Below are 27,217 nucleotides of genomic sequence, written 5' to 3'. Positions count from 1 at the left end.
CGGCGGTGCGGGGCACCAAGGCTCTTAGTAAAGCTCAGGTCAGGGACTTGATGTTTTAATTCTCCCTGGTCAGCCAATGCTGTAGCTGCTGTGGAGATGACCGTTCCTCCTTTTTCTCCTCAGGTAGATCCCATAGAAGCATTACAAAGAGGAGTAGGAAAGAGTCACTTCGTGGGCTGATGTGCTTGGAAGGCGCAGTCAGTCCCCTTCTCCCCTCCAGGTGCTCTGACTTAGAAGTCACACAACATACTCTGTCTCTTCCCCCCCCCCCCGCCCCGCTGCTTGTTTGTTGGAAATATACCCACAGAGGAGGAGTCGTTGCTGTTTTTCCTTGTTTTGCTGCACTCCCATTTCTCTGCTTTGGATGAAACCCCTTAGGGCCGTCTGTCATTTAACAGAAATCCTCACACTGCTTGGATGCCCAGGTGTCTGCTGCCTTGGGGTGGTCACTGTCACTGCGCTCCACATTGCACTGTATTTGGTAAAAAAAAACTTAGCCATCTGTGCTTTGGAGTTGTTGGGACCACTGAGTTTTCTTTGTGCATGAAAACTTATCTCTCTGAGTGCCCATTTTGGGTTTCAGAGTGGAAAGTTGAATGGCCACATTCTTTTCTCCAGAGGAAACAAAAGAGCAAAATTGTTGGGGATTCCATCTTGGTGAGCACTAAGAATGCCATACTTCCTGCAGTGTCGTTGGGTAGACCGTACATTCTGTCACAGAGTTCATGTAACCATGATATCTGTTGAGCTTGGGAGTGTGGAGACTCCCGTTTCATTTGGCACCTTTGCCTTCCTTGATGGATTTTTGTTCTTTGTCTTTCATTTTAGTCCAAGTCTTGCCTCCCTCCCACCTTCCTCCCTCCATGCCTCCATCTCCTCTGCCTGTGTCATGTGGTGATTGCTGGGGTCCTCATGAGTCACAGAGCCCACCATGCTTGCCTGGTGACTGTTGTCCTCCCCGTGTTCATTCCCAAGCACATCTGTCCATGCAGTGATTATTTCCCACGCCTCGTTGTAGTGCTTCTGCTGGACCGACTTGAGGTTCAAACTAAAATACTCAGAGGACAGCAAAACCAGGTGGTTTTTTATAAAGACAATGATGTTGACAAGAGTGGTGTCTTAAGCAGAGCCTGCCAAAATACACTTTGCAGGCTGAAACTTGCTTACTGCTTGTTTGTGCACAGCCTGTTAGTTAAAAATTATGTATGTATATATCATTTTGTCATACAGTATTCTGTGATTCATTAGACTTTGATGAGATTCACTTGAAGTTTTATTGGCGCACAGCTGCAGCCATTCTTTGCTGTAGCAGCTATGGCTACTTTCCTGCTACCACAAGGGAGTTGAGTGGTGACAGAGACCACATGGCATGAAACTTATGTCCTATCCTGCACAAAGAAGCTTTGCCAGCTCCCATGTGACTCTGTAAAGACTTGCACAGATCACTTAGATAAATAAAGCTAAAAACAGGAGACAATGGCAAATGATGATTACCAAATATCAGAAAGAAAGCTGTCAGTTTCAGTTTTAAGTACAGATTAAAAACAGTGAGGTCCCACTGCACTCCAGAATGGCTACGGTTACAAAGGCTAACAGTACTAGCGTTGGTAGGATGAGGAAGACTGGCAACTCTGGTAGGAAGATAGAAATCACTTTAAAATAATGTTTGGCAGAATCTGTTAGAAGTACACAGAAGAAACGTCCCAAGATGTAGTGTTGTATTTCCAGGAATATGTTAACCACAAATGCATAGATGCATGCATCAAAAACCTGTGCAGTAATAATACTTGCCACCTGTGTTCATAGTAAATCAGAGCTGGGGATAATTGAGATGTCCATCAAAATTCCAGTATAGACTGGGTAAATAGTGTTCCAGTCGTACAAAGTTACATTATCAGCAATGAAAAGTATCTGACCACAGCTACATCCATGCATGTAACCCTGACAAGGGGCTTTGAATGAAGGAGCCAGCCACAAAAAACAACAGGTAAAATGGATGCACATTGTTGGAAGCCAGCACAGCAATCATTCTGGGGGGAGAACAGAGCAGAACAGGGACTGAATGTTGGGTAGCAGGCTTCCGTTGTATTCATGCTGGTATTAGCCTGGTGGAAGTTAGCACAGTCCAAGCCATGCTATTCCTGTGTGCCACGTGGCATTTTTATTATGTGCAGACAAGAGGCCATTGTGCATGAAAACATACTTGGAAAATTTTGTTTTGAACCTGATCCCAAATGAAAAATGGTATTCGGAGGAGTGTGAGAGGGCGGGCGGGGAGGGTAGTTCATGAGAACTAGCTGGAGATGTGTTTAAGCGCAGTTGTACCTGTCTGAGTTCTGTTGTTTTTAAAGAAATTATAGCTAAGGGAAATGCCATAGTGAGTGTTAATGTAGAAAAGGTCGTAAGTTCATTCTTCATCTGTTAAATATATCAAATTTATTGTCTTACTGTATTAACTCATGGGATTCCTACAACATGCTGTGACGTGAATTGGCCCATCATGAATTTCCTGTCATCTCAGATTGTTGATAACACTTAAAATGGGTCATGAGTTTTTTTTTTAAAGGGGATTTTTCCTTTTCTCTTAAAAAGTCACAGTAGTCTACAACACACATTTCCCCTCCCCCCCCAAAAAATTTTCCATTTATGCTTTTTGGAAGCATGCTGATGAGTTTTAAATTGGCCACACTCACCACTACTTGTATTATCTGCTCCCGTACGGATCTGCTGCTGAGATGTTGCACTTCCCCTCTCTCCTGAAGTTGCACCACTGTCCTGCAGGTCTCACTCTTGTACTCTTCTCTCCTCTCTAGCAACTTGGAGACACTGGTCTCCCTTTTTTCCTCCTCACTGTCAGGACTGATTTGATTTGGTTTTTAATAGTTGAGAGGGATGCACCCATGTGGGCGTCTGATTAGGGTAGGGAGAGTTAAGGCATGGAGGAAGGAGAGTGGAACAAGTGTTTCAGTTCTTTTTATTCTCCTGGTCTGCTCAGGGGGGTGGGGGAAGAGAACTGCCTCTTGCTGTCAAACTACATCCTCATCCAGGGATGGGGGGACAGTCATCTGCGAGAGACCCCAGTGTGGGGAAGAATGTTCCAAGGGTATTTCTTAAGTGGTTTTGATAGTTCTGAGTCGTCGTCAGCTTTGTTGCAACCGGGTTGAGAAAATATTTCCAAGGTCTATTGGCTGAGCAGGTGGACCTCAGCGTGTAGCCATAGACCCAGACATTTGCTGTAAAGCTTGACCCAGAGAGTGTCTAACCATCCTCTACTTTCCATCCTCTGATAAGGCACTCAACTTTCTCTGCTGGCCTAGATGGGGTGGCTGTCATGTCCCCCATGTGCGTCTGGGCATGCTGTCCACAGCACAGGCATCAGTAACTAAAGAGACCCAGACCCAATACTCACTTTCCAAGGTTGAACCACATATTTTGATATTCCCTGTGGCCAAGATTTGAGTCCAGTGTTCTCGCCGAGGAGTCCTCAAGAAAATTCGCCTGAGATGACCCTGGACACCCAACTTCCCATGTGGGCCAGCCAGTGTAGTATCAGGTTTGGTTCATTTCCTGCACCAGCCAGTGCACATACTGATGGATGCAGTTGCCTGGTTAGTTCTGCCCACAACCCCATCTCATGCAAACTGATTGGTGCTGTGGCCCAACCCAGTCCAGCCCAGCCCACCTTACCTTAGGCCCAGTCTTCACACACACCAGCAGAGTGCCACAGCCTAGTTGGGTCAACCAACCCCCAATAGCCCTCACTATACCCAACCTCAGCACTGTTTATTTTTATTTTTTCCTGTGTTGCCTTATGCTACAATCTAGCGCTGTCCATCTGGCATCCATCAGGCTTTTGTGCATAATCAATGGGTGCTGCGGATTAGCTCAACCCGCCTCACCACCATACCCAGCCCACACATTTGTTAGGGGTGCTGCTGCCTTCACCAACCTGTCCCATCCCCAGTCCTGGAACTAATGCTCACCAGAAGAAGCTACAACCCAGCAGGGGAGTGCCCACAGTTCTCCTACCAGGCCCATTCCCAGCAGATTTGATACATGCTGACAGGTGCTTTGACCCAGCCTGACATGGCCTGCCCACAGTCACAACTCTCACTGGCTGGTGTTTCAGCCTAGCCCATGTGGTCATGGCCCACACTCTGTGCTGGTTTTCATGCATGCAGCGGGTGCTGTGGCCTGGCCCAGCCAAGCCTGTCCTTAGACCTGGCTCATACAAGTACTGACAAGTACTGCAGCCTTGCCTTGCCTGACCTGACCCAGCCCACCCACAACCCTGGCTCTTGTGCTCCCCAGCAGAAACTGTAACCTAGCAGGGTGAGTTCACCAAGTCCTCCTACCAAGCAGGCCCGTTCTCAGCTCCAAAATTCATGTGTGCCAGAGGGTGCCCTGACCTTGCTTGGCATGGTCTACACACAGTCACAGCTTTTGCATGCACTGCTGCAGCCTGGCTCAGCCCAGCCTTCTTCCATTCCAGGTTCTGTGAGTGTCAGGTGAGTTCCACAATCCAGCCTGGGTTGGCCCATGGCCATCCCAGTTCTTGAGCAAACGGGCTGGTGCTGCAATCCTATAGGAGTAAGCCAACAAGTCTCGTACAGAATCTGCCCCCAGATCCAAATTCTCTTATGTTCTGGTAAGTGCAATGACTGAGCATGATACAGCCCATGTCCTACCCTGACACTTGCAAGCAGGTACTGTAGCCCAGGCCCATCAGGCATGCCCCCACAGCTCCAGGCTTCATGTGCACTAAGAGTGGTTAGGCTACTTAACCCAGTCCAGCCCAGGCATTGCATGCAGGCAGGTGCCTTGGTCTGACCCAGACATGCCCCTCCAGTTAACCCTTTCTAAACCACCCATTTCAGCTCCCTCGCCTACCTGCAAGCTCAGTGGCCCAGTCCATGGCAGAAGTCATTCCTCAAACATGTCCTCAGCTGCTCCCACTCCAACAAACCCCAAACTCCCTTACCTGGGCAACCTGCAGTCCCACTGCCTGGGAACTAGGATGAAGTGACCTAGCCTGGCATTCCCCACCTTCTCTACAGATCTTTAAAACATAATAATAGTTTACTGTGCTGGTACACTAGAACAGTTTATACAAATTTGGCATTAACCAGCCCAGAATACCCGCCAGGTATTAGCTGCTACTCTCCAGACAGTGTAACACTTGCCCAGGTACAAGTTAACCAAGGCGGCTGCCTACAGCTGAGGGGGTACATATTTTATGAATGATATTCTTGCTGTCCTTTTTAAATTTACTTTTATTTATTTGAAACAGTGACAGAAAGGAGACAGATATAGACAGAGATCTTCCACCTTCTGGTACACTCCCCAAATGTCTGCATCGTGTTGGACTGGGCCATGCTAAAGCCAGGAGCCAGAAGCTATCCAGGTTTCACATTTGAACTGCAGGAACCCAAGTGCTTGAGCCACCTCCTGTTGCCTCCCTGGGTGTGCATTAACAGGAAGCTGGAATGGGAAATGGACCTGGGACTTAAGTCCAGGCAGTTAAAACAGGATGCCTGAATTACAAGTGGCATCTTCATGGCTGCACCAAATGCCAGTCCTCTGGTTATATTCTTATGGTATAATATCAGTATTAACAATTTTCCAAAATTTCACTTTGTAACTTCACATTTTTTGCTTTCCTTTGTTGTAAACAAGCAAATTCTTCACAATTGTCTCTTAACCCTGTTTTGGGACCTGAGTCATTTTGAATTAGGTTTGCGGTTGTTAGATTTTTATTGCATCAGTGGTCATATTAAGTAGCTTTCAGGTAAATCCCCACATTTTTTTTAAAGATTTATTTTTATTATTTTTTATTGGAAAGGCAGATATACAGAGAGGAGAGACAGGAAGATCTTCCGTCCAATGGTTCACTCCCCAAGTGAGCGCAACGGCCGATGTTATGCCGATCCGAAGCCAGGAGCCTCTTCCGGGTCTCCCACGTGGGTGCAGGGTCCCAAAGCTTTGGGCCGTCCTTGACTGCTCTCCCGGGCAACAGGCAGGGAGCTGGAAGGGAAGCGGGGCTGCTGGGATTAGAACCGGCGCTCATATGGGATCCCAGGGCGTGCAAGGCGAGGACCTTAACCACTTGCACCACCACGCTGGGCCCTAAATCCCCACATTTTACAAGCTTGAAATAATTTCCTACTACTTGTGTAAATTTATTCTGAACCACAACCTTCATTCCCATGATAAGTAACCAACAGTCAGGTATTCTAGAAAAGACGAATATCCGTGTGAGATAACATGAAGTATGATATAAAATCAAACTTGGATCTATGTGGAATATAGATGCAGGATTCCTGACCATAAACATGCTGCAGGACGGAAGAGCCACCCACACACCTAAAGATATTCCTGTTGTGGTGCTTGTGGGTCAGGTGGACACAGCTAACAACGACTCTCCCATGATTCTTATCACCAAGATGACCCTCATCAGGAAGAGGGGAGTCTGTGTCACAGTCAGCAGCTCTAACTGATGAGTCAAGTACTGGAATTTCTACCAACCGCCACAGAGGGCTGCGAGTGTGTCAGGCTTTGGCATAGTGCGGTCCTGGCTGTTCTAGGTGTTGGGGAAGTGACCCAGTATATGGAATCTCTTATTGTCCCTCTGCCTTTCAAATAAAACGAAAATAAGTGCTAAAAGATGAGGAAAAGAATGTAGTTGATGGCAAGATGTGGTTTTTGGAGGTGTAACCCCGTTGCCTTAGTCTCCGGCTGTGTGATGCTGGCACATGAAAGTCACTTGAGTTACATTCTTATTTTTGAAATGGGGCCTGAAGTGCCCTTGCAGTGGCGGAGTTCTGGGAGGTCAGAGGGTACAGGGCCTGCGGGTTGTAGGCCTCAGCTACTGTCCCTGAGGCGCAGTGTTATCTTTTCTCTCTAACTGCTCTTGGTTCAGCTTTCTTTGATTTCGTTTTTTGCCTATTTATCAGGATTCTGCTTTATGCTTGAATCGTTTGAATTGACATCTTAGATGATTTTATTGATTTTGTACCATGCCTCTAGCCATCAGATCACCCCGGGCTCTGTGTTTTGTAGTCTTAAGCTAGGCCAGCCTCGCCCTGTTCCTCAGGCCATTCCAGCTTCTTAAACGACCCCCTAGGACAGGGTGTGCTGGACTCCTGCTTATCTGGGACATACATCAAACAGAACAGTAGCATATATTCTTTGTGACTTAAAAACCACTAGCTTTGCCACAGGGGAGCAAGGTCAGGCCTCCTCTTTCCAGAAAATGGTGAGAAGGTTTGGACCATCGCCATTGTTGACGTTGCTTCTCAGGTTGTCCACCTTGACCTCAGAATTTGAAGCCTCCTTTAATCAACCCTTTCTGGGCCCTCTAAGTCTGTAATTTTGCTCGAGTCTGTTACCTCTTTGAGCTTTATTGAGGACATAGCTTCCAAAAACTATCTGCTGTCTTTCTGTTATTGAACGGTTTTTATTGTACTTCCTGGGGTGCTTTCAGATTCACTAGCTCTGGTCAAGAGAGACAGGCCAGGAGGAATTTCAGTGATTTTCATTACACTGTAAGTTTCTTATATTAAATATACCAGGTCTCCTAAACTTCCCCTTCTCATCCTTTAGTTCCTTCCCTTGTTATCCAGTAAATATACATGAGATCAGGAAGAGGTTGGCAAGATAGCCTGGTGAAAAAAAAAATCGTCCAGAATAATTTTTTTTTTTTAATATTTCTTCCTCATCCCCTACTGTTGAGTGTTCGCTAAGGGCAGTTTCAAGTACACACAGTTTACTGTCCGAGTAGGGTCTTCCCTGTCAGTTGTCAGTAGGAATTCTCTCCCCTTACACCAAATACAGAACTGCATGCTGACACTCACTGTTGAAACGCCACAGGGGTCCTTGTAAAGACAACCGAAGGTGGTTGATTGTCCAGAGGAATCGCTCAGGCTGTTTCATGTCAGTGGTTTCCAGACTTTTAGGGTGCTTGAGAAGGTCAAGGAAACATGAGCGAGTTCACATTTGGAAGCCAGATACTTAAAAGGGACAAGCATGAAACTGCTTGGACAGAATCTGGTCAAGATGATAGTTGCCACATCCTTGTCCCTTTGTTCCTTGCTTTGATTTTTTTTTTCTCAGTGATTACCTTAAGAATGACAGCAAAGGTGTTTCTCAGATTGTGTTTATTTGGTGCCTACTGCAGGAGGCAGGAGAGAAAAGACAGCAGCACCAGAGAGAGAGATGACAAATAGGCCCAGCCCTCATCTCCAACGATGAGGTAGTGGTTGATGAGAGAAGTGACTTGGCACTTCCCACCCATGTAGAAGGCTGCACTGCCTGATGTCAGCTCTGCCCTAAAGACGCCATTCCCACCCAGCCTTCAGTGTGTGGACACGGCTGAAGGGAAAAAACGGCGCTTGATCTTTTAAACAGATAACATTATTCTTCTCCAAGTTGACTGTCATAGTCTGAACATTTAAAAAATATTCATGACAGGAATTTCAGTCCGTACGATCTAATTCGGCAGCGATCGTAAGCCCGCGTTGTTTCCATCTCCTGTGCAGGTGGAGTCTGACTCGTGTGAAGTTGGCTGGGTCTCCTGCGCTCTCTCCAGCCCCCCCCCCCCCCGCCCTTGGTCAAGAGCCTGACCTCTGCCTGCCATTTCTGTTCTGTCTCATTGCTGGGTTTTTTTTGTTTTTTGTTTTTTGTAGTAGTGTTTTCCAAGTTGTGTTTAAAAATCTTTATCCTAGTGATTTTCTGATATGAGTAATGCAAAGGTAGTAAAGATTGTTTTTCCCAAGTAAAAGACCTTTTCTAATTGTTTTCAGCAGTTTGGAATGTTAGAAGGTTTCCATCTAGCAAGACGAAAGAACTTGGCAGTAAGCACTCATCGCCTTGAGTCTTTAACTGATGTATCGCTATGATTGCTCTATCAGATACCCACTCAAATTTTTCTAAATCTATCTTAATTTCAAAGTAAGTTACAGATGTACCCAGATACATAATCCATTTGTGTTGTTAGCTAGGGTTTGATGTTTTGTTTGTAGTTTTTTTGAGAAATTCATATATATAGTAAAATGCACAAATCTTCATTCTTTTTTAAATGTTCGACTTCCTTTTTTTTTTTAAAGATTTATTTATTTATTGGAAAGTCAGATATACAGAGAGGAGGAGAGACAGAGAGGGAGAGCTTCCGTCCAATGATTCACTCCCCAAGTGAGCGCAACGGCCAGTGCTATGCCGATCTGAAGCCAGGAGCCAGGAACTTCTTCTGGGTATCCCACACGGGTGCAGGGTCCCAAAGCTTTGGGCCATCCTCAACTACTGCTTTCCCAGGCCACAAGCAGGGAGCTGGATGGGAAGTGGAGCTGCCGGGATTAGAACTGGCATCCATATGGGATCCCAGTGCATTCAAGGCGAGGACTTTAGCTGCTAGGCCACGCTGCCAGGCCCTGCACAAATCTTAATTGTACTGTTCCAATGTTTCAACAGTTGTGTGTCCCTCTACAGTCAAACCCTCCAGAAAACAGTATTGATACTGCTGTGCCAGATTTTTAGATCCCCAGAAAATCAGCGAGTCTAAAGTCATGCTAAGGCATGAAGGGCAGTTTATTCAGGTTAACCTTGGTGTCCCAGTCACCACCACTCCCAGCCCAGCAGGGCTGGAGGGGAGGGGCAGCTGCAGCCAAGGCTGCTACAGGAACAGCTGGGCAGAAAAAGAGCCAGAGAGAGCCCAGGTTGAACAGCATAGGGTTCTTATACATTTTAGCCTATTAATTATACAGTCATAATTTAGCAGGCTTCTATTGGTAGGTTTGAAGCAAGCAACTTTCAAAAGGTACGAATTGATGGGCTATTGGGTGGTGAATCTTATCAAGCACCAGGGACCTCCTTCCTGAGGAGTGGTCTGCCTACGGGACCTGCCGGGTGTCCTGCCTGTCAGGCCTGGAGTTCATACAGCCCCAGCGAAGCAATTAAGGCAGAAATCACAAAGGCAGAGAACACTTAAGTTCTTCAATACCATTGACAGATGCTCCCATTAAGCCCCCACTCAGGGGAAATTTTTTACTTTCAGACACACAGAATAGTATGTTACCAGGTGTCTGGGCACCCTGTGGCCCAACCAGGATGGATCCACTCAGCTGGATCTGATTACATTTACTTAGAAAATCTGATAATTAAATTTTTCCCTGCATTGACAAAATACCCTAACACCTGAAGAATTTTTATTTTCCATACTTGTAAGGTAAATTATTTGTGAACCTTTTTTCCTTCCTACAATTCAGCACCAGGAGAATATAACATGTAGAGTGTTTTCACACCAGGGCATGAAAGCGAGAAAATAATATATAAGCAAATTGTTGCTTTGGCTCCATTCGTTGTCACCAGCCTTTTCCACTGGGACCATACAGGTTGATTTATAGAGATCATATAATGGAATTGTACTTCACATGGAAATATACTTTGTATTTTTGAAACTTTAAAGAGATTTCTTAGATAAAATGCATGTTGTAGTACCTGATTTACTGCTGATAGTGGTCGTGATTAGTCTTCAAGTGGTATAGGTACTGAAGGTCCCTGAATTACATTTTCCCCTTATATTCTTTTCTTGGGTTGGTTGCCAAAAATAGTTGCTGCTGCATTTTGAAAAATTGGAGCAGTTAGAGTAGTGGAATTCTAAGCCATTTTGACTTGCCAAGAAATGTTCATTATAGTAGAAATAGTATCATGTAATTTTTATTTTAATCTCAAGACAGGTTTTGCGTTGTCACAGTTTACATTATGTCAATGTACCTGCCAAGTTTAAGAATTTTTGTGTTAGCAAAGTATTTTCACGTAGTACATCCTTTTAATGAAAATTGATTTCTCCAAGAACGCAAAGCATGCTTGAAAGCAAAGTCGAAATGAAAACCCCAGAAGACCCAATTCCTGGTTTTATTCTCTTCTTATAGTGTCATGTCAACTGGTTAGTATCTTCAGCTCTTAGAAACAAATTAACTTGTACGACAAATAAAAAGTGCATTGTTATACTGTGCAATTCTGCCTGTCACTGAAACCAGTGTCACAAAGCGAGGGCTGCCCATATCAGAAGAGGGTTGTTTGATCCCTTTTATAAAGCATCCATTTTCAGCCTGGACCAAGTGCCGAGAGTCTGTAGGGGGAATGTGTCATCACTGGCATTGTTTAGACACATTTTGAGAATAGGAGGTAGACCCACTTTACTTCAGTTTGGTTACTTTTCAAACCCTACACATACATGTGTCTGTAATGTGACAGATAATGTCGCCTTTCAGAACTGGGCACACTTACTGGGCTGCCCGTGGTGTGTTTGGCATGCCGCTTGGTCATCCATCTGAAAAACATAAAAACTCTGTCTTTTGATAAGCGGAAACTTATGTTGAACAGCAAATCTGAGGATGTGCTGAACGTCCCAGAATGAAATGTTCATTTTCAGCTACTATGTGGCCTTTTCAAAAGTACACACTTCAGTTTGCATTTGGAAAATGTATACAAAGATTTTTCTTTGCAAGGCCAACTTGGAGAATTTTCCTGAGTGTTAAGGAGCAAAAAATGGATATGCCAGTGGCAGTTTGAGAAACAGAGCATGTGTAAGATTAAGCTTTTCATCTTTGGAGAGGAGGAGTTAGGGAGTTCAAAAGCAGCTTAATGATGATCTGCTAATTTGATCAGATTATTGTTAAAAATCACATTGTGCAGCCATTCAAGGGTTTCTAATGAGATTATAAAACTACTCCTGTAGACTACAATACAAAAATAACCATTTTGTTGCCTTTTGTGATCTTTGATTTTATATTTAGCCCCACAAAATCAAACGGAAAAGTCGAAAGTTATGTTATAAGCTCACCACACGGAGATAATATCAGTAATTTATCCTTTTCGGACTGTTGTGTAAGCAAGTGTTTTCTGTTATTTGTCATGTTAGCATCTGCACATTTATTTTAGATATAGTGGCCTTATGGCACAGTCAGCAAGCTTTTTTTTTTTCTTCAAACTTTGTTTTAAAACAAACACTATATTTTTCAGGCTCCGTAGCCAGCTACTCAGTTCCTTCCTATGGCAGAAAAGCAGTTGTAGACTGTCTTAAACCAATGCACATAGCTACATACCAGGCAAGTTTTCTTTGTGGAAATAGAGCACGATTTGCTGTCCCCTCCTGCATACTGTTCCAGTGTGTGTGATTTCTTGCTGTTCTGCGTGTACATACACATTTATGGCACCCATTTCATTACCTTTTTGTGATCATCCCAAGGACTGTTGCTTCTAAAAGTAGAAGGTGTCCAGGGCTAGTGACTGACATATCTTGCTGAGTTCTGCTTCAGAAAAGTGGTAATACTTTAATGTACCCAGCATCCTCACTCTTAGGATCAAGATCAAGATTATAGTCTGTAAAGGCAATGGAAAATGACTGGTTTTATTTTGCTTTTTCACTTCACATTTGATGGAGAGGTATTAGTTAATATGTTTTCAGGTTTTTATATGCTTTAAAAAATGTTTTTAAGATTTATTTATTTATTTGAAATTTATAAAGAGAGAGAAAGCAAAAAAGAGAGAAAATCTTCCATCAGCTGCTTTACTCAGATGGTTGCAACAGCCCAGTCTGGCCAGGTTGAAGCCAGGAGCCGGGAGTTGCTTCTGCATGTTTTCACCAGGCCCTGAGCAGGGAAGTGCATTACAGCTGGAGCACAGTGGGACACCATCAGGGCAGCCCATTTGGGTTGCTGGCAGCCAGCCCAGGCAGCACCTTTACCCACTATGCCACAGCACTGGTTGCTGTTCTTTTTGCTTTAGTTTTAACTCTTCTTACTCGATGATTTTAGAGTTGTCTTTTATCACCTTGTAGAGTTTTGTTTTTTGATGTTTTCTGAATGTATCGGTTCTTAGGCACAGGAATTGCACGGAATTTATTGAGCTGCTTGGCCCAACTTTTTTAGCAACTCTTTTTGAGGTATAATTAAAATACACACAATTGGTATTATACACTGATATTTACAGGGTACCATTTAATGGGTTTTATATATGAATACACCCGAGGTTCACAATTAAGATAATTAACATATGTTTTTACTTCTAAAAGTTTTCTAAATTCCTCTGACCAATCTTCCCATCTACCTGTCGCCCTCCCTGCCTTGGGGTAGCCACTACATCTGCTTCCTGTCATTGATTAGTGTGCACTTTCTGGTATTTTATGTACTTGGGATGTCACAGTGTGTTCTCACCTAGAGTCTCTTGACAGAGAGAGCCTGACTTCTGTCAGATTGTGTATATGTTTTGGGGATTTATTGAGTTAAAAGGTGGAGACAGAAAGAGAATCTTCACTGCTGAAATAGACTCATTGGCTGAGGCTCCCTGTGGGTCTCCCATTGGCTGAGGCTCCCTGTGGGTCTCCCATTGGCTGGGTCTCCCATTGGCTGAGGCTCCCTATGGGTCTCCCATTGGCTGAGGCTCCCTGTGGGTCTCCCATTGGCTGGGTCTCCCATTGGCTGAGGCTCCCTATGGGTCTCCCATTGGCTGAGGCTCCCTGTGGGTCTCCCATTGGCTGGGTCTCCCATTGGCTGAGGCTCCCTGTGGGTCTCCCATTGGCTGGGTCTCCCATTGGCTGAGGCTCCCTGTGGGTCTCCCATTGGCTGAGGCTCCCTGTGGGTCTCCCATTGGCTGGGTCTCCCATTGGCTGAGGCTCCCTGTGGGTCTCCCATTGGCTGAGGCTCCCTTTGGAACTCCCATGTGTGTGAGTTACCCAAGGACTTGAGCTATCATACGTTGCTTTCCCAGGCACATTAGCAGGAAGCTGGTGAAAGTGGAGCAGGCAGGATTCAAACCAGCATTCCAATATGGGATGCCGTCAGATATAGATGCCCATGTCACATTAGCTCACAAGTAGAAGCAACCCTGGTATCTGATGAGAGAATAAATAAGCAAAATTTAGTGTATACATATGCTGTCAGGACATCGGACAAAGATTAATTTTATCTTAAAGCTCGAATTTATTAAAGGTTTTGCTGATTTTTTTCAAAGTCAGAAATAATGCATAGAGTTCGAATTTATTAAAGGTTTTGCTGATTTTTTTCAAAGTCAGAAATAATGCATAGAGTTCAGTTCTTCAAATTTAAGAGCTTTAGCCCCTATAACTTTGTTTGAGGAACACTACTTAAGAAAAAGTAAATTCTGTGATCACAGAGTGAATTTGCTGAGATGACAGTTTTAAGATTTTACATGATCACTAGCTGTTAAGACTGGGAACAGCTGTGAGTAGCTTTATCCAGACATGGTGGCATAAAGCACTGACTTCTTGAGCAGCGTGGCGGGCCTTGAGAAAGAATCTTATCAAGGACAGATCATTAATTCTCTGAATGATGCTGATTGATGGGGTTTTGAGACTCCGATCAACATTTATTGATGAGAATGCCCTGAGCACCCATTATGGTTTAGACCCTCATGAGTTTCCATGGTGAGTTAGGCAGTGATGGGCTAGGAAAGGGCAGGAGGAGGGGCTCTGGGTCAGGAAAAGCTTCTTGAGGGAAATGCTTTTAAAGGGAGATCTGCAAAATGGATTCTTGTGAGCCCAGTTGCGGCCAGGCAAGAAAAGAACAGTGTGATTGGAGCTGGGAGGTGTGGGAATAGCGGGAGAGAAACATGGTCTCTCAGGAGGGCAGCTCTGTCCCAGTGTCTCCTTGCCTCACACAGACTTTCCTAACGGCCTGGAGGGTGGGGGGTTGAAAAAAAATTTTTTTAAGAACCAGGATATACATTTGTGAATTATGGCAGAGATGCTTATAAAAAGAATAAAAATGAACAAAATTTATGTAACAAAATTAAGCTCTGCTTAAAGAGCTTAATAAGAATTTCAGTGCTGAAGAATTTCAGACCAAACAACAGAAATAACCAGCATTTCAGAGCTAATACCAATGATAACACTTATCTTCCACATCCCATAGTCATGGAGCGACCTTCAAGTGCTCTCTCTGTTCGAATTGAGTGGCAATTCCAGCATTATGTAACAGTGCAGAATCAAGTGGTGTTTTCCAATGAAAGAATTTTGCAAGTATAATGTGTCTTACTATTAAATTCTACTTGTACATTTAGCAATTAAAATTATCCCTCTGATGATAATGGCATAAGAGGGGATAGGAAGCTGTCAGCAAGGATTTGAAGCTTAATTATCTCTTGGTAACGGAATGCAGAATCTTCCATTACAACACTTATTTTCTTGTGGTAATTGACTCATTTGTTTCCCAGTTATCAATTTAACTTCCCCACCACAAACATCTGCTCTTACGTTGTGTGTAATTGGTGTGAACACTACAGCCGAGCTAGTGCCCAGAGAGCATTTTTAAGGGCATTATTTCGTGATTTGTGAGAGGGGAACATAAATGAACAGTGTGATATTTTTTTTTTCTAGTCAAAGTCTGTTTAAAAAAAAAAATCTGAAAATTGTATCAGTTTTACGTTTAAGAGAATTTTTCTGTGTCTCCCAGAATTAATTCCTGTGCCTTTGGGGGAATACCTTTGGTTCGTTTAGACTCTAGGAATATGTAGTTCTTGGAAAAGTAAGGCCACAGTAATTAGAATTCAGGCTTTGAAGGTAGAAGAATAGTTCAATGTGTAATTGTTTATCATCTGAAAATAAATTATGTGTTTGTGTTTGATTGTAACTTTTAAAGATAGAAATGTGTGGGGAATAGGATCCCCAGCAAAGTTTGTTTCAAGTTCTTGAGGGAAATGAGAGAATTCAGGATAGACATAAATAAAATTGCAGGAAGAAAGATTTATTTAAAAAAGAATAGATTTGGGCCCAGCATGTTGGCATAGAGGCTAAAATCATCACCTTGAAAGCACTGGGATCCTATATGGATGCCGGTTCTAATCCCAGCAGCTCCACTTCCCATCCAGCTCCCTGCTTGTGGCCTGGGAAGGCAGTCGAGGACAGCCCAAAGCCTTGGGAGCACTCGCATGGGAGACCTGAAAGAAGTTCCTGGCTCCTGGCTTCGGATTGGCACAGCACTGGCCGTTGTACTCACTTGGGGAGTGAATCATTGAATGGAAGATCTTCCTCTCTGACTCTCCTCTCTGTATATCCGCCTTTCCAATAAAAATAAAGTAAATCTTTTTTAAAAAAAAAAAAAACAGTAGATTCATGGGCCTACCACAGAGGCTCATGTCAACAAAATGTCATGTGGGAGAACTAGGACTTGGCTGTGGTTCCTAACAGCTGCTTACATTCAGTTGTTACTGAGGAGTATCCCAGAGTGAAAAGACAAAATTCCAACCAAGCGAGTTAGACGTTTGTCCATGACTTACAAATCAGGCAGTGTCTCATCTGTCTCAATCGTAAGCACCACACTGGGCCTGACTATCAGGTTGGTAAGGTGGCTTGAGCAGAGATGCCTCCACGGCATCCTATACAAGCAGGCTGCTTTGGATCATGCTGCTTTCCTTGTAGGGGGAGTTTCCAGGCAGAGGATTCCCCCTTATGTGACTAAAATGGGGTTCTTTGGGATTTGACTGCCATCTCTACAGGTTTCTTGGAAGGTCAGGAAACAACTTAGTTTTGTGGTCAGAGTGTGTTTTTGGGAGGAGGGAGTGGATAGAGTTGAATTTGTTGGCTTGGTCCAAATCAATTGTATTTAATACAGTCTAAGTAATCTGGTTGTGACTTGGGAAGACTCAGGATTGCAAATGCTAGAGCGTGTAAGAAAATTCACGTAAAAATGGAATTAAAGCATGAATTTATCTTGGTGCAAAAAATGTTCACAATGCATGCATAGCTTTTGCATAATACACATTTCCATAAACTTTTTGAAGACCCCTTGTTTGCATAGATTTTTAAAATGTACCAAAATAATCTCATCTTTTTTCTTTCCACAAATTTTTTCAGTACCCTCATAAATTTGTCTTCCCTTCTCTAAAATCTTTTGCATTTAAACTGAAAACTCCAAGTTGTGCTTGTTTGTTTTGAGACAGAATACTAAAACAAAGTAAGCCAAGTTTTGATTGATCTGAGGGATCTGTAAATACATATTGGGCCAAGTTTAAGAAGATAAAGGAATAAAAGAAGGGTATTTGTTCTGTCAGTATTGCCAGTATAGGCAAAATAATTGTGTGGCTTTGGCTGATGAATACAGTAATCAATGAAATCAGTTTTTAAAGATAATGCGTTCCTAACATTTGTTTCTATTATATATTTGTTATGTGGTTTTGTAACAATATGTACAAGTTTCAAATAAGTAAAATTTTCTTCTATTTATGATTAAAAACCATTGAAGTATGAAGAGCAGTCTGTTTTGCCTCTCGTTACTAACCTGGTTTTCTCTCTCTTTCAGCTCACCCTGAGTTCTTGAAGCGGCCTGCCAGTCTGTACGCTCGCGAGTCTATGGATATCGTGTTTGAGTGTGAGGTGACTGGGAAACCAGCTCCAACTGTAAAGTGGGTCAAAAATGGGGATATGGTGATCCCAAGTGACTACTTTAAGATTGTAGTAAGTATACTGCTTGTTTCTGAAACATTGAGATGCTCTGAAATACAATCACTGAGACACCAGTTATCATCTCTACCACCGTTTCTGTTCTGCAAGTGAAGACAGGACAGTCCATGTAGAATGTGCTCCCTGCAGTGGCTGACGGGAAGCATTTGGACAGCGTGTGGAAGACCTCATGGAGTCCAGCAGCAGGCCAGTCGTGCCCTGGCACTCCTTAGTACAGTGCTGTGAGCGCACACCCCACTTGTCTTTAGAGCTGTGTGGTCAGGAAGAAGAAATGATACACACACACACGCCCCGTAGTATGCAAAGGTGACCCTTTTGAAGAAGCCACATCAACTGAGAATGCAACCGAGTGTTCAGAACTCCATGTCCGGGTGGCCCGGACCCTTCAGATGACATAGCCCAGTGTCAGACGATTACTGACACAGCTGCGTCCTGTCGTATTGGGTCTGTCTGCCGAGATGATCATCGTTATCTCACATCCTCAAAGCCGAATTATCTCATCCTTATTAATGATAAGGATTAATGATATACTTAAGATCTCTATATGACTTGGCATTTCATAAAAAATGATTAAAAATAATTATTTCTGTCAGAAACATACTGTCTCATTACAGATTTGCCATCTGAGTTATTCGTTTTCATAGAAATGTTTTTTCTGCTTCTGAGATGCATAATCTTATGTCACAAAATAATTTACAAGCATTTAACAAGAGAAGACAGTCTGTCATGATTAAGTTGACATTCTTTATTGCTATGTGCATGCTGTTTTCTGTGTTTTAAAACCCTATTTTACATATGTAGCTATATTTGGCATTCATATAGGACTTCTTAGTTTAGGGAAAGCTCATATGTAAATGACTTCATTCAACTTATTAGAGTATAATCTGAAGAATGGTATTCCTTGCAATCTTAAGAAGATAATACCATAAATTCACAAATTCACAATGCTAAGTGACTTCTACTACAGTCACATAGTATTGCTTGCCAGATATTTTTCCAAGAGAAGCAACGAATCTGTGACTTTCCACAAGTTCTCATTGCTAATTACAAGATCTGCTGGCCTTGCCAGCCAAATAAAGCACTCATAAGTGCTTTAACATAAAATTGAATTAATGGGCACATGAGCAAATATTCTATGGTTGAGTCATAATGTTTTGAGGGGTTTTTTTTCCTTTCCTCCCCAAAAGAGAAAGGTATCCTTGAGAGTTTGAAACTAGTATTTATCAGCCGAATCATGGAACTTTATTTATGTTTTCTTCTCAGAAGGAACACAACCTTCAAGTGTTAGGTCTGGTGAAATCAGATGAAGGGTTCTATCAGTGCATTGCTGAGAACGATGTTGGGAACGCACAGGCTGGAGCCCAGCTCATCATCCTGGAACATGGTAAGGGGTGGAAGCCGCAGGACAGCAGCGGCTGACTCTGATGGAGGTGCTGGTGCCTGTCACCTCGGAGGGCCTCAGGATGGGTGCCTTACTTCCTCACTGAGAGAAGGAGACGAGCAGTCAAAAGTCATTTTTTTTTATCACTTAAGGCTGGTATTTAAAAAAAGCTGAACCAGTACATACTTTTAACATAGGTGAATGCTTTTCTGAATTCAGTCATCTTGGTCTCACAAATACATTTTTATCCTGCAAGGAAACAAACTGTAAGATTTATTTATGTACTTGGAAGGCATAGTTTAGAAAAGAGAGAGGGAGACAGAAGATCATCCATCTACTGGGCCTGTGCCAGGCTGAAGCTGGGAGCCTGAACCTCCATCTGGGCCTCCCCTGTGGGTGGCGGGGCTCCAAACACACAGAGCATCTTCTGCTGCTTTCCCAGGTGCATTAGCAGGAAACTGGACTGGCCTATGAGATGCCAACATCACAGGCAGATGCCACACCCAGAAAAACTTAGGATGGTATTTATTTTACATTGAATTTTTCTTCAGTTTTCTCTAAGTAAGTGTGAAGAGTCTTTTATAAGAAGTTCAGACAAGATTGAAAAGTATAAACCGGCTGTAGCATCAGAGTTAAATCAGGGGGAACCATATGTACTTCGAGCAGGAAAGCCTTATCGTGATGAGGTTTTAGCAGTAGTGATGGCATGGGGTCATCTGGGAGGAATCAAGGAGCTCCAAAGACTGAGTGGCGAGTAGAAGGCCTGGTGATAAGCCCTGATCTGAGAGCCCTTCCTAGAGCTGGAATCCATCCTTGTTGGAGTGAGTATGGCTATGCTTTGCTGGGCAGCACTGGAGTTGACGTGGTGCTTGACTATCATTCAGAATCCTTTCTCAGAGGTGCCAGGGAGAGTCTGTGGCAGAGAAGCATGTCCCCAGAGGTATTCTACTGTGACACTACCTGTAGGATTAGGTACTGGAAACTACTGAATGGCTATGGGAGCCTGCCCAGGTAGCATGCTTAAACCAGGCAGGCCTCACCTGGCTTCAGTTGTATCTCCACTGAAAAGTTTAGCATAGATATCTTCATTGGCTAAAGGAAAAATAGATGAGGGCCCAGCCCCGTCTTTGCAGAACACACAGTGAAATCTGAATTTGGAATCATGAGGAAATAGTATGTGGTACATTCTCCAAATCCAGCCACCTAGGGATGCTTGATAGGTATACACATGGATGTATGTATGTTTTTGGACCCTCTGTTTTCTTGTAGCAGCATACTATATATCATGAAGTATACATCTTAATGTATACTACACATCTCCATATCATCAAGTATAGTTTGACATCAGCCAGTGTTCATTGCTCGATAGTCATGTACATTTTGTTTTAAATGATTTCCTATTCATTAGCATCTCAGCTTTTTTTTTCATGTTGTAAGTAATTCTGTATTGGGCTGTTTTGAGAGGCAGAGGGAAAGACTTGGTCCTCTTCTTCTGATTCACTCTCAGCCGCCCACAGTGAATGGGGCCTTGCTAGGCGACAGTTTGGAACTAGGAGACCATTCATGGGTGGCAGCCCCTAACTACCTGAGCCAGCTCCCAAGAAGCTGGACTCAGAAATGAATCAGGGCTCAAGTCTAGATCCTCCGCCATGGGATCCAGGCATTTCCACCAGGCTTATCCACCAGGCCAGATGCCTGTCCCTTGAACTGTTTTGGTTGGTTATTTTCTCACGCAAAATTACTTTTAAAATGTTTGTTGGATTATGGTTTGTGTTGATTAGGTTGTCTCTTGAGTATATTATTAGTTTTAACAGCTAGAAGCATGTTTCATGATGAGCATTTCTCAAGGTATCATGACTAAGAAACCTCTTTACACCTCTGTGCTATTTTATCCCAGTCTGGTGTGGTCCAGATCAAATCCATCTGACAGACCAGGAAAGCAAATAGTGTGTTGAGGTTTCATGTGCTGTTTCAAAGAATAGGTGTCACTGGTGAATTCTACTATTAAAAAAGGTATAAGGTAGTAGCGTGCTTTTGCTCTTTGCATATTAGTGTGATTATATCCTTCCCTGTTTGTTAAAAGTGATTTCCATAAAACTTGTTACCTGCCTGGAAAAATGACTCAACAGAGTTAGTTGCCAGATAGGGTGCTTGGCTTGGTTTACATGGAACGCAGCGTAGAGACCTAAGTGATGCCTGTATGTGGAATCACTTTTATAAATCAAACTCTGACAGTGTAGGTGGTCGGCTGTTTCCACAGGTCCCCAAGCTCCTCCCGACTGCCTGCCCTCTGTAAACCCCAGCATGGTATAGCAGTTAGAATGTTTGGGTTTTGTGTCCTTCCTCTCTCTGAAAACCACTTCTTAGGAGCCGGCAGAAATTTTTAGTGACCCTTTGGGGAATACCTTAAGGATGCATGGATTTTTAAAATGGAAAGCATGTGTCATGTTATTCGTGTTTCCTGTTTTGCTGTTTAATTTGCAAGATAAATATTTATATGGAGAAACCAAAAGAAGGAATGCAACCGTTTATAAGACCTGACCCTCTGCCTCCCTGGAGTTTACAGTATAGTAACGGCTGTAAGAGATGTACACAACGTAGTACCAGTCAAGATTAGGGTTATTTTTGTGGAACTAATAATGCAGCCCATGATTCAGAAGACAGGAATTCTGTCTTTGTAACCTTGGCATTTTTTTTTTATATATAAGATCTGCCGTTTCCAATAAGAGTTAAAAGATAATGCTTCTAGATATTCATTAAAAAGATGGTCTTGATTAGCATGGAAACCACATGGAGAACCTGTCCCAGGGGGAACATGGGCTGTGATGGCAGGATGGGACGAACAGTGCCGTAGTAAGACAGCCCGGTGGTAAACTCAGGATTAATTAGGGAAAAGTAGAATGCACAATATTCTTCTCAGAAAGCACTTGTGCTGGAGATGAAGAGAATGAATCTTCATAAAGAATTATTAGTGATGGGTCTGATTTGCAGCTGTCCGCTGATTGGATAGTCAGAGTTGTTAAAGACCAAATATGGACAGGGTTGGACTACCTGGAGGTCTTGGTTACAGACACAGTTGTTTGCTAACCCTTTGCTCCACAGGTTATTCCAAGTCAAGTTAGGCAGCTCAGGAAACTAAAGAAGGCCATCTTGGTCTGAATGTGAGGGAGGAGGTCTGCCCTGCAGGAAGATGGTCACAGAGGCCTTTCTGTTTACGTGGATGCTTCTCCAGCCAGTGCAGGAGGAGCAGGACACCTTAATTATGAGCGTCTGGAGAGAGAGGGCAAAATGCCTCTGCTTCTAAGGGAGAAACCTTCTGACCCCTGAGACCCACTGTGGCTAGGAAAGGGTGGAAGAGAAAGTATTTTCTTCTGTGGAGATACAGAAAGTCAGTGTGGACCCCAGGATGCTACGCCATTACCAGGAGACGGGGAAGAACAGGAAATTGTAACATGTGCCCAACACACATACTAAGAGCCACATGAACTTACTGAAGACTGAAATTGGGTCATGACAGTGGAAAATCCCACCCGCCCTGTCTGTGGAACCTAGCAGCAAAGCTTCCTACTGATTAGAAGAGGTTGAGAAAGGATGGTAATCCCTGTGATATTGATATAGGTGGAGATGGAGAGGCAGGAAAGCAGGCAAAATAGAAAACATTGGACAGTGGAAGAAAACTACCCATTCAGTAATTTTGACACTCAGGAGAGCCTCAAATAAGCAAAAACAGTGAAGTCCATACCAAGCTCAGTTTCTTACTGGGTGGACTAGTTCCCCCACCACCACCTCCCCAGAATCCACCCACCCATCCGTGGCTTTACAGGATAGGTGTGGTGGTCTCCAGGTTAGCCCCACTGCTTTTGTGCATACCATGTTCAACACCCAGACTTCGGTTAACCAGCTCAGCAAAGCAGAGGCCTACCTGTGTGGAAAGAACAGGTGGCCGGACCCAGGTTAGCCTGTGTGACCTCTGTACAGAGGCAGCAGAAGCACATTCTTGGTAACTACATCGTCCACATCTCATTCTTTACGTAACTCTCTTCTAAAAATTTCTTGTAGGTGTTTAAGATTAAACAAAATCATGAACTGAAAAAATAAAAGAAAATTAACATGTCACCCAGCAGTCACACTCCCTGCCTTCGCCTGTATTTGCAAAAGCAGGTGACAGGGACCCACTGGCTTTCTCCAATGCAAAACAAAAGTGATTTATAATATAATACCAAAGATATAACGGAATAGCACAGATTGTATAAAGCTGGATTTATTTGAAAGTACTTAGGAAATTTCCACACAACACAGATCATATAACACTGTTTGAAATGACCATAGTTTGAAAAAGCTTGTTATAACTCTAGAGAAACCACGGAGCACAATGAAACCTTAAAAACTGCTCAGGTGAGTAATTGTGGGAGTTGAATAAGAGGGACAAAGGAAGAACAGCTGGTAAGATACACTAAGTTTAAATCTGTTCTTATCAATTACTACATTAAGTACCAATGCGTTTAAGGTAGAAGACAAGGATTTAAGTCATAGAATAGAAGGAATGTTCTTTGACCTCAGTGACATTAAAGTAGAAATTAGTAACAGCTATTTAGAAAACTTCCAGCTGTTTGGAAGTTAAGCACCCATTTAAATAACCCACTTTCCAAGGAAGTCATCTAGCAAATTACAAAACATTTTAAACTGAGTGATCATGAAAATACAGCTCATCAAAGTTTGTGGGGTGAAGCTGAAGTATTTCTTCTGAGACGGATTTTTGAAAACTAAGTAGAAATGGGCAAATTGAGTCTAAAACAACAAGAGGGAGCGTGGTCCTGAGCAGCAGTAACAAAAGGGAAAGTGGAGAAAATCAGTGAAATCAAGATCTGTGTCTTTAAGGAAATTGATACAATTGGAATGCTTTTAATCCTATCACAGAAGACGGAAACACAAGGGAAATCCAGCTTGGTGCCAGGAAGTGTGAGGAGGAGGACAGCAGAGCTGGTGTGTGCGTTTAACCCAGGAAGTTTTCAGCTCTGCTAGCATTTCAACCATGTAGTTAAGTCAGAGTTACCATAAGTGGTGTCTTTACTGCTCCATTTGAGCCATGGTACATGTTTTATAAGCAGGATCATGGACATAACAGACATAATGTATGGATTTGAGCATAAATCAATAAAAATATCTAGAACCCAGGCGTCAGTCCATGTCAGAAGCTCAGGGAAGAAACTGAAAAAGTAAATACCTGCTTTGGCTTTGCTAGATCTCAAGTCTCTTTAAGTGACATTTTGCTATGACTTAAGACAGTTGCATACTGTTGTCTTGTGCAAATGGTATTTCCTTGTTTGTATTCTGGCATTCTGTACACCTGGGAAAGCTGCAATCCCTTAATGTTCTCTGAAAATGTCATTGAATAACTCTGTGGGATTATTAAGTCTTGGTCATTGGAAACCCACCCTTAGATGTACTCTAGAAAATCCAAGTAGATACCACGATAGTATTTTGGTAAACTGTCAATATAGTTCCCACCTCCCCTCCACACCCCCTCTTAATGTTCAGAAAAAGGCGTTCTTAGTTCTGCCTTAAACTACTAGTATATTCTGTGGATTTACACTTCAGTACCGTATTTTACCTGAAGGCACCACCTTTTCCTTCTTAGTAAATCCAGTGATTTAGATTGTTTCTGATAAAATCTGTCCTATCATGGTTTTTGCTGCTGTTGCTTTTGTGTTCTGTCTTGTGTGCATCACTGTGGTGGCCTGAAAGAAGCTTGTGCAGCAGAAATAACCATTTCTGGATGTATGATCTCAAAAAATCTGAAATCAACATGTACTGGGAGGAGTTTACATAGTATATGGATTATTGGTGATTTGGAAAAAAATATATTTTGCGTCAGAATATAGAAAATTTACAAGAAAAAATGAAAGAGGATGAAAGAGTCTGTAGCTGTCTGCTTTCCTAAATGCAAAAAAAAAAAGATGTGATTTGAAAAATACTGTAACAAAATTAAAAAGGAGCCAAGCTAGAGAGGAGGTTCATCACAGAGAAGTGCAGTCTGCAAAACAGCAACACAGGCAAATGAAGATGATACAGTCAGTAATGTAGACGAGCAACGCACAGTAGGACCACAGACAATGGCTGTGGATCGGTCACAGAGAGGAAAAAAATCAATAAAATGTCTTTTGTCGATTAATGGGGATTTTATGTTTTTTGGTGAACATTGCTGCCTGGGGTGTGATTAGGTTTTTATCTTCCTCCCACTCTTGGTGAAAATGTCAGTTGTTAACGTCATTCACTAAAACCATTTTGACAATCACATCTTAAAAGAAACTGACTCAACCTCCACGAGTTGTTCTTTTGGGACTGTTTCCTGAACAAGAGTCAGAGATTTGGATAGATCAATATTAGTAACTTAAAAGAGAAAAAGTGGTAGGAATGATGAGAAAAAAATAATAGGAAATGACTTAAATGTCCGAAACAGAGGAAGTAGTTAAAATAATTATAGTACGTTAGGATGGAAACTTTATCAGGCTATTAAAAAATCAGCCTTTGAACATACTAACAGTATCAGGAAAATCTCTATAATACCCAGTAGAAAAGAAGGATACAAAGCTTGTATATACCTCTTCTAAACTTGAATTTAAAGTAATGGTTCTCATGCAGACATTCCCATACTAAACTATTAGCATTGTTTGCCTTCAGAGAGGGTCATTCCCTCAATGTTCTGAAGTAACCGAATATCCCTTTCCTGTAATCAGTAAAGGCCTCCCTCCTCCCTTTCCTTTGTGCCAACCTCACCTTATGTCAGTGCTGAAGTATAGAAAAGGCATCAGCTGTGACGCTGGTGACTTTTTGCCGATGATGTCATAGCTTCCAGAGGATTCCTTTCCCAGGAGCGTTGGGTTGTGTGTGTCATGACAGGACAGACGTTGCTGCACTTCATTGCTGCCTCTTGATTTGGTAGGACCAAGGCCGAGGTCTGACCCATTTTGAGTCCCTTTCCCTTTGTGTTCCTTTCTGTTGTGACTCTCCAAGGGGACAATATCGTTGTGGGTGAAGTAGCCTCTTTGGTTGTCCTCTAGTAGACCCATTGTTGTCTTAAAGGGCATGGTTTGGAGAAACATTGGCGTGGGAATATTTTTGGAGATGGGCAGACCAGGTTGAGGTTGACAGACCATGCCACACAGGCAAAATCCAGCCTACTCTCTGGATTTGTAAATATTGGGGAACACTACACATGTTCATTTACAAGTTGTCCATGTCCCATCTGTGGTCTTTTGCACCATAATAAAATAGTGATGAGCAATAATGGCAGAGATAAGCAATTTAAACAGTGTCCTCTGTGCCTGGAATATTTACTCTCTGGCCTTTTACCGATAGACAGATTTTCCAGCTCTTGACTGTATGATATATATACCTTTTAGCTCTGATGGTTTATGATTCCAAATTCTTTCTGATAAGTATAAGTCTGTTTATTTTAATGCTTAATAAATGAAAACAAGAGGAAAGACGGGGGGAGGGTGGTAAGAGTGTGAAGAATGCAATGGTGTTGAAGAAGCTGGATTGGAAGTGAAGTAGCTGGAACTTGAACTAGGAACTAGCACATGGGATGTGCGTGTCCTAAGCAGTGGTACAACTGTTGCACCATGGTGTCCATCCCAGATTTGATCTGTGAATAACAAGGAGAGAATGTGCCTGATGACTCCGAGGAGAGGCTGTTACAGGGAGAACCATTGGAAGAAGAAAGAAATCTATTACAATGGTGCTTCTCTTTATCTGCCCTGTATCCCAAACAAACAAAGCCAGTCAGTATTTTCATTCAAAAATAATCACTGAGTGTCTCTCTAAGAGGCCTTTTCCTGATGCTGTCCTCCTCCACCTCACAGTTGGCTGCAGATACTAATGTTCAACCTGCTGGCTGGCTACTGACCTGCTCAGGCAGGATTTGCAGCGCTTGCACTTGTGAGGCCACCTGCACAGCCTGATCACTAGTGACCACTTTTTGAACACTGAGTGACATTTTGCAGCTGTGGTCAGAATATGCAGAATGTTATATACAGCACTGTCAAAAACAGGATGTCTATCTACATTAAGAATTAGGATTTCAGTTTATTTCCAAACATCATTTCTTAAAACATCTAAAATATATAATTTTGGATATTTTATCAAATTCAAGTTTGGAATAGCAGTTCTTCTGATGTTTAGGTTTGGTCTTTTTAAATATTTGACTGTTGAACAGTCTCATCTGAAGGGCAGACAGACGCCCTTGTGCTGATCCACTCCCGACATGTCCCCAATAGCAGAGCTGGGCCAGGCTGAAGAAGGAACCCAGAACTCAGTCTAGTTCTCTCATAGAGATGGCACGGATGCACCTGCTGCCTCCC

At 42.9% G+C, this 27,217-nt stretch overlaps 1 protein-coding gene across 3 annotated transcripts in view; it reads left to right on the top strand.

Annotated features, from left to right (window-relative positions):
• The window catches only part of NEO1 (neogenin 1), a 115,415-nt gene that overhangs the window by 16,939 nt on the left and 71,259 nt on the right, over positions 1 to 27,217 (top strand). For all 3 annotated transcript variants that reach the window (XM_040969308.1, XM_040969309.1, XM_040969307.1), the window contains exons 5-6: positions 17,313 to 17,467; positions 18,737 to 18,857. In XM_040969308.1, coding sequence (XP_040825242.1) covers positions 17,313 to 17,467; positions 18,737 to 18,857 — 276 coding nt within the window. The remainder of the gene's footprint in view (positions 1 to 17,312; positions 17,468 to 18,736; positions 18,858 to 27,217) is intronic.

This window comes from Ochotona curzoniae, unplaced genomic scaffold (assembly GCF_017591425.1).
Source record: "Ochotona curzoniae isolate NIBS_2020 unplaced genomic scaffold, NIBS_Ocur_1.0 scaffold_4701, whole genome shotgun sequence".
In the NCBI taxonomy this organism is placed as follows: domain Eukaryota; kingdom Metazoa; phylum Chordata; class Mammalia; order Lagomorpha; family Ochotonidae; genus Ochotona; species Ochotona curzoniae.
The sequence above is the reverse complement of the archived record's forward strand: the minus strand, read 5'-3'. Positions and strand labels throughout refer to the sequence as shown.